The sequence below is a fragment of the Gossypium arboreum genome, chromosome 12 (assembly GCF_025698485.1).
Source record: "Gossypium arboreum isolate Shixiya-1 chromosome 12, ASM2569848v2, whole genome shotgun sequence".
Lineage (NCBI taxonomy): Eukaryota > Viridiplantae > Streptophyta > Magnoliopsida > Malvales > Malvaceae > Gossypium > Gossypium arboreum.
Window position 1 is genome coordinate 92821578 of NC_069081.1, and position 8242 is coordinate 92829819.

The window sequence follows — 8242 nt, forward strand, 5'->3', positions numbered from 1 at the left end:
TTATAAAGCGAAATGGTGAAGTTGGGAATTTAATAAATTTAAAGTTTTAAAAAACTTGTTTTATTTTAATTTTATATAAAAGTATAAAAATTCCTAATACAGTATACGGAAAGAATTGTATGAAACAGTAACGCCACGTCATCTATATCCCTTTCTAATAGTTTTATGCCACATCAGTATTCTTATCCTGAATTTTAAGATTTTGTCCTGAATTTCAGGATTTTAATTTGGATTTAATTTTTTTTAAGATAAAATCTTGAAATTTAGGATAAGAATATTGATATGGCATAAAACTATTAAAAATGAATACAAATGACCTGTCGTCACTATTTCATTCAATCTTTTCTCATGCGGTATTTTAATAATTATATTAAAAAATGATTTTTAATAATTATTTTATCGAAATGGCGTGGAGCTAATTTGAGAAATCAATATAACAATAAAGAAAGACATTAAGGAAAAAGTGGTAAAACCATGCATTTTTATTGAAATAGATGAAGATTATTTAAGGGGTTTTAATCATAAACCATCCCACACGTAACAAAAATACACACTGTCCAATGACTATGGGGTTAACAATTGTAGCCCATTCTACAGACCAATCTTCTTCACTTCCCCAACTTCCATGGCCACTCTCCTACGCTATATTACCACCCCCGATGTTGCAATGTGGCTAGCTATCTTGCTCCTTCTCTGTCATGGCTCTTATCTGAAAAATGGCTGAACCTGAAACCATGAACATGGTGTTGGTTTTGTAATTAAAAGCCAAGAAGATAATGTTCTTCTCTCTCAAACAGCAAGTTCATTACAAGGCAATGTTGTTGGCTTTACTTTTACTTTCGTTTACTCTCTCATCTCGACCAGTTATGTCTTTGGTTCCAAATCAATGCAATGACCAATGTGGCACCATTCAAATCCCATTCCCATTTCACTTAAACATTTCATGTCCTTCCATTTCCACTGCTTTCCGTCTTTCTTGTTTAAATTCCACCACCCTTTACCTTCATATTGGGTTCAAAACCTATCGAGTCCTCGATTTCTTCTCCGATGGTGTACTTGTAGACTTCCCCGGAACCACCGGTTGCCGTCAATACAACGACTTGAACGCTTTCGGGTTTACCAAAAACGATCACTTTGGTATCTCTGGTGACAACGTTTTAGGCCTATACGATTGTGAAGACTCTTCTTTATGTAAAGCAGCTTGTGAAACAAATGACTTGCCTGGTTGTGATGGCAACAATGGTGGTTCTCTTGGATGCTGTTATCCACTTTCTGATCATAGTATTTGGCATTTTGGTGATGGGTTTTCGTTTTTTTCCAAGTTTGGATGCAGAGGATTCACATCATGGGTGGTTTCTCGAGGGACCAATACTGGAAAACGTGGGGTTAAGTTGGAATGGGCAATCCCTAGGAACATATCTGATAGAATTTGTGCTAATAATGCAGATATGGTGAATGCCACTACAATTGAAGCTGGGGTTAGGTGCTTGTGCAAGGATGGGTTTGTGGGTGATGGATTTGCAAAGGGTGCTGGCTGCATCAAGGGTGAGTACTTAAATCATTTATATATAATGAACTTGCACCATCTACATTCAGCTCTATCTTCATCTTTTTAGTGATCATTAGCATTTAGAGAACATTTGTGAACTTAAGTTATTGATTCTGGTTTACTGGTTTGGTTGTAAAATGCCCAAAGCTCGATCTATGAATGCATTTTCATCTTATCGAAGATAAGCATATTATACCCCTGAGCATCTTCATGTTGGCCCATCGGGTTATCCGAACTCAAGATTGGTGTGGATGACCCGAGATTGGTGTCAATTGAAGGCTTGAGCAGCTATTCTACTGTGGATTCAATCCACATGAGGTCCACGGTTTTGTATAGGATAAATATACATTTTGATACCAGAACTTGGTTTCAAGCTTCAAATTGATACTGAATCTTTTTTGTCTAATTAATTATCTAAACTTTTCTTGGTCCAATTACGTACTTGAACTCGGCTTCATAGTTTAAGTTGGTTCAAATAACTAAGTACTAATTTGGACCAAAAAAAACCAAGTTCAAGCACTAGATTTGAACCAAGAAACCAAGTTCAAGTACTTGATTAGACCAAGAAAATCAAGTTCAAGTACTTAATTGAACCCCCCCAAAAAAAAATCTTAGGTACCAATATAAACCCTGAAACCATTTTCAAGTACCAAAATGTATATTTATCCTTTCCTATGAAGCAAATTCTAAATCCTGCAAGTTACTGAAATTAAGCATGGAATAGTACAAAAATATTTTCATTTTGGCTGATCAAATTAGGCTGATTTGTAGCTAAAATAAGAGCATATAACCATTTATGAAATTCAATGTCTTGTATCTCCCTTTTAACAGCCTGCATCAAGGAGGGACAAGAAGCATATGGGAAAGAATGTGACAGGCCTAAACATAGCCATAAGAAACTTGTAATTTTGGCTGGTATGTTATTATAAGATTTGATTGTTTTGCTAAAACATTATCCTTAAACATAGTCATATGTATGTTATTTTTGTGCCATGCAGGTGTTCTTGCTCCAATTTTCATCCTTGTCTCCTTATTCTTATTCCTCTGCATACTGAAACGACCTGTTAAACCAGGTTCTTTTCAACTCGACCAAGCTCGATATAACAGTACCTTATTGTTTCGGAAAGGTTGTAGGACTAGACTGTTTAGTTACAGAGAGCTAGACGAAGCAACTAGAGCATTCGAAGACAGTCAGATGCTAGTAAATGACAAAAATGGCACAATTCATGCAGGTATCCTTAGTGATGGCTCACATATAGCCGTGCAGAAAGTGCAATGCGAGACTGAACGAGACTTAATCGATGTTCTATCGAGAATTGAGCTTATATCATCTGTTGTACATAGGAATTTAGCTCGACTGGTCGGATGTTGTATCGAATCTGGTTCCACTTTATTGGTGGTATACGAATATCCTGCAAATGGTACCTTGGAGAAACATTTGCAATATAGCAAGGGACAAAAATTTGTTCTGGATTGGTACAAGAGATTGAGAATAGCTACTGAAATTGCAAGTATCTTAGCATACATGCAATATGAGATTGCTCCACCAATCTTTCACCATGGACTTAAATTGTCTGACTATGTTTTTCTCGATGTGGATTTCTCGGTTAAGATTTCCGGTTTAGCATTGCTTAGCTCGGGGTGCGGAGATGGTCACAACAACTATGAAAACGATGTTTACGACTTCGGTTTGTTACTATTAGAGATAATTTCAGGAAACAAATATACAAACATGCCAACAGTAGCTTTAGAAAAGATCAAGAGTGGGAAACTAGAAGAAATAGTGGATCCGTCTCTTTCCTACCACGAACAACCGATAACTCGTCGAGAACAAATTGAAATAGTTGCAGACATAGCAACAAGGTGCTTGTTGTTTGGTGCAGATGCCAAGATTGGAATGATTGATGTTGCAAAGGAGTTGGTACATATTGCAAAAGAGGGAAATAAGAAGGGACCTGAATTTGAAGAAACATTTTCAAACTCAAGCTTGCTTCAAATGATTTCCATGTCACCTGATTCTATACATGTCCCTTGAAAATCGCATCTATTTTCATAAAAATCATCCATGAATTTCAATTTACTCCATTATCAGCTACGAAGTATATGCTGAGCTTACCTTCATTCACATATCTAATTGCATGTATAGGATTCACAACTTGTATTTGATGAAAACTACTTGCTGCTGGTTGTATTACTACACAATGTCTTTCATAATATAGTTAGTGTATGAATATTGCAAAATTTGACACTTCCTCATTGCAATTTCCCTATGAGTAGAGTGGTACGGTTTCAATTTCAAGTCTTACAGATGAAGAAAACAATGTTACTATGAACCCGACGAAACAACGTGGAAGGACAATCAGTGTTCTTTCACTCCCAATAGATCAATTCAGTAACTATGGACAACCTAATAACATAATATATCAACAATCGATGCAATAAACCACAATATTGTAAGCAAAAATAATAAACTGAGACTCATAATTTTTACGTGAAAAACCTCCTTAAAGCAAAGGGTAAAAATCACGAGACTTGAAAGTCCACCAAATGCTCTACTGTATAAAAAGTCTTGCTACAAGATTACAATACAAAGCCACAACAAAAGCGTATAACTCAACAAGAGCTATCAAACAGTTAATCCCAAACAAATTTAAAAACAAATTAAAGAGAAAAGTTGAGCATTTCATCCAAAAAGTGGCTGACTTTGAAAGCTGAAAACCTGAAGCTATAGTACTCCAAACGAAAAATGGACCATACACATTGCAGATCTTCGAGTCTACTAGCTACTGTAAGAAATCAGCTCCAACAGACACCGGATGGACCTCTAATCGAAGAAAATATGAAAGTTGGTCTGGGTGTTAAAAATACTGCTCTCACTCTTTTGTTTTCGACTTGTGACAAAAAAAAAAAAAAGGTTTTACTACCCCTAAACATAAATAATAGGACTCACACAAACAAGTGAGCTATCGCATAATGAGACAATCTACGACCCAACATATTTGACTATTCACATAAGAACAAACATAATTATTTATTACATATTAATAATAATCAATCAGGTAAAATTTGAGAGTAGGCAAATTTTTAGCAAAAAATTAACCATATTTAAAAGTAAAAGCCTAACCATAGAAAAAAAAGGGAGTGCAGAGAAGACGGGGGACATTGAACAAAGCCTTAAACCAAACCCCATTTTTGTCTCAACAGCAGACACGAGGCAACTACATGCCTTAAAGCATTGACCACCCTGTTTTGTCTCTTGTTCAAAATTTCAAGTTTCAACACTCCATGCTATATATATTTTACCTATAGATCACCCACAGCTTTAGGATCAATAATCTAAGGCTTTTTTTTTTCCCTTTATTTTTTGTGTTTGTATAATATTCTTAGCCCACAAACAAGGTACGTACATGTGTTTTCATTTTTTGCATTGTTTAGGATCACAAGAGAACCCCTTTTTATTGTTTTGTCTATAGTAGAATGCATTGCACGTTTGAAACTTTATTCAGCTCGTATTTCATGGCCATATCATTTCTGGGTTTAAGTGCAAACGCACAAGTTCCAGTAAGATTTTATTGAAATCCTACTAGAATTTATGTTTCAAAGCTTTGAACTTTGGGCATAGGTGTAAAGCATTTTTGTCCATTAACATTGATGACTGGACTAACATAAAATTATCATAATTTGATTGAAAAAAAGATGGCTGAAGGAGAAGCAAATGCAAATGAAACTTCACGTCAAGCACCTAAGTTGAATGAAAGGATCCTTTCATCTTTATCAAGGAGATCAGTTGCTGCACATCCTTGGCATGATCTTGAGATTGGTACTTATCCCATTAATGAATGATTCATGTTTGTGATATTGTTTAAGTGAATAATCACATTGGGAAACTAATCTTTTGGTAAAATATCGTCTACAGGGCCCGATGCTCCGAATGTTTTCAACTGTGTATGTGTTCTTTCTAAGGGCTAAAAATTATGTTTGACATTACATTCATCCATACAAGCAAATTTTTGTTTTTGTGTTCAACTGGACAGGTTGTTGAGATAGCAAAAGGTAGCAAGGTCAAATATGAACTTGACAAGAAAACCGGAATGATTAAGGTACGAAATGCTTTACATCAGACCGGTTGTTCCGTCCCCATCGTTCAAATACTACCGGTCATGTTGCATGTGTTCTCACTGTTTAAAACGAATCTCAGGTCGATCGAGTTCTGTATTCTTCGGTGGTCTATCCACACAACTACGGTTTCATCCCTCGTACACTATGCGAAGACAACGATCCATTGGATTGTTTGGTTATAATGCAGGTGAACTTCCTGTCCTTCCATGCCAAATTTTAGATTAGTCCTACAACTTGATTGTTACATATGACATTTCGTTCTGATAGGAACCTGTTGTTCCCGGATGTTTCGTGCGAGCCAGAGCACTTGGACTAATGCCAATGATTGACCAGGTATATTAGCATCATTTCCTTTGAAGTATATCCTTTTTGACACTTCTTTTTTATTCTAACTACTTCATCATTGTCAACATAGGGGGAGAAAGATGATAAGATCATTGCAGTTTGTGCCGATGATCCCGAATACAAACACTACACTGATATCAAAGAACTTCCTCCTCACCGCCTTACCGAGATCAAACGTTTCTTCGAAGACTGTATCCTTTTCCATCTCGAATCCATAAAAATCCCATTGTTCCCCCTATTGTTCTAGATTTTCTTAACATAACACAGACAAGAAAAATGAGAACAAAGAGGTGGCAGTGAATGACATTTTACCTTCAAGCACTGCATTTGAAGCCATACAGCATTCAATGTAAAACCCTTTCCTTTAAAACATATATATCTGATAAGGTAATTTCCCATATCTGATACTGCGTTGTTTTTTGCTATGGTAATGCAGGGACCTGTATGGAGAGTACCTTCTGCAAACTCTGAGTAAATAGGCAAAAAGAAGCTATTTTTATCAATTCATCATGCATCATGTTCATAATACTAAATAAAACAATCTTGCCAATAAGATTGATTACATTATTTTTTTGTAGTTATTGAAAATTATATTATTGTTTACTGGATTGAAAGTTAAAATTCTCTTGTAGGGGAAAAACAAAATTGATAAACACAATGTTGATCACTTACTAGAATGGTGATTGGGATTTTCTCCTATCTTCTGTAATCTTTGTAGAGATATTTTTGATGAATAATAATAACCTTACTGAAACAACTGTGATAAAAAAAAAAAAGGGTGCCATTTGTTATTCATAAAACATATGATCAATCATGGTTCTCTTTCATATTTTTGTGACCAAAATTTGGTTAAAATATTATTGAAGTCCTTGTACTCTTCCTACAGTTGAAATTTAATATTTCTACTTTTATTTTCATAAATTTAGTCTTTACATTCTTCAAATTTCAAATTTCAAGTTCCTTGTTGATACAGTTAAAATTTTTCTATTAAACTCACTGGTTCGATATTTTGAAAAAAAAAAAAATCATTTGATACTATGCATGTAACAAAAAGATAATATTGTATTGAACTTGAATTTAATAGAAGAAGATCCTTTTTTGGCTCTCTCTTTAATTCTATGTCTCTTATCTCTAGGAGGTCTTCTTCCACTAGCAGGTTTTTTCGAAAAACTCTATTTATTCTAGTATGGATGGCAAACAGGCTTATATTTCTTGGTTTCAATAGGACTCCTTACGAGCGTTATTTATATATACTATTATCTAAAAATAATTAGACTGGACGAAACTAAGAAATAACCCCTTACGTACGAAATTATAGAAGATCTCCTTTAAGATTAAACAATTCCATCGAATTAAGTATGATTGTACGTGTGATAGCATCTACTATACTAGGAATATCAATTAACCCAATTATTACAATTGCTCAGGATACCCTTTTTTAGTTTAGCTTCTAGAATCTATTTCTTAGTTCAAGGTCCCTCTTTACTAACTAGAATCAAAGAATTAGTAGATTTGTCTCGCTTAAACCGTGTTAATAATTAGACTTACATTTTAAAATTTGAAAAGTAAAAGCACTAATTCCTTTCTTTCCGAGATTAAAGGAAAAACAAAATTGATAAATAGAATGTTATTCACTTATTAGAATGGTGATTGAGATTTTTTTTCCCTATTTTTGTAATATTTTTAGAGATTTTTTTTCTTTCTTTTTTGTTGAATAACCTTGTTGAAATAACTGTGATCAGAAGGTGCTATTTGTGTAATACATCATAAAACATATGATCTGTCATGATTCTCTTCCGTTTCCTCATGAGCAAAAACGGGTTAAAATATGCTCAAAATTTATGTTTTTTTTAAAGAAATTAGTTGATATATTTTTTAGATTTCAAATTTTAGTTTCGTATTGTTAAAAATTTTCTGCTAAATTATTTGCCTAACATTTTGAAATAATAAAAAAAAAATCTTATAATGAAGTGACATAAAAAATTTCATGATAGTTGAATCCTGTCTGATTCTTTTAAATAAACGGTTGGGATAAAAAGGGAGAAAAAGAAACACCAATTTACTATTAGTCATGCCACGTAAAATTTATATTAAAAGATATGAGTTTATGTTTTAACCAATTCAATGGATTTTAATATTAAAGAATGAGAGAAAATATTTTTAAAATTTCCTAATTTCTAATGTGGCTAAATTAAGTGGTTACAGTCTCCTCAATTTTATTTTTTAATT

At 33.9% G+C, this 8242-nt stretch overlaps 3 protein-coding genes across 3 annotated transcripts; all 3 read left to right on the forward strand.

Annotated features, from left to right (window-relative positions):
• Positions 1 to 574: 574 nt before the first annotated feature.
• Positions 575 to 2424, forward strand: LOC128285734 (probably inactive receptor-like protein kinase At2g46850). Its single transcript, XM_053023637.1, has one exon. The coding sequence runs from the start codon at positions 777 to 779 to the stop codon at positions 1614 to 1616; it is 840 nt and encodes a 279-aa protein (XP_052879597.1). The 5' UTR covers positions 575 to 776; the 3' UTR covers positions 1617 to 2424.
• Positions 2425 to 2525: 101 nt separating this feature from the next.
• Positions 2526 to 3584, forward strand: LOC108478605 (probably inactive receptor-like protein kinase At2g46850). Its single transcript, XM_017781071.2, has one exon. It carries the CDS (start codon positions 2526 to 2528, stop codon positions 3582 to 3584), a length of 1059 nt encoding a protein of 352 aa, XP_017636560.2.
• A 1079-nt stretch (positions 3585 to 4663) lies between these two features.
• Positions 4664 to 6770, forward strand: LOC108478701 (soluble inorganic pyrophosphatase 1). The gene is made up of 9 exons (XM_017781175.2): positions 4664 to 4948; positions 5246 to 5369; positions 5466 to 5494; positions 5584 to 5649; positions 5748 to 5855; positions 5936 to 6001; positions 6084 to 6204; positions 6281 to 6362; positions 6450 to 6770. The coding sequence occupies exons 2-9, from the start codon at positions 5246 to 5248 to the stop codon at positions 6490 to 6492; spliced, it is 639 nt and encodes a 212-aa protein (XP_017636664.1). The 5' UTR covers positions 4664 to 4948; the 3' UTR covers positions 6493 to 6770.
• The last annotated feature ends 1472 nt before the right edge of the window (positions 6771 to 8242 follow it).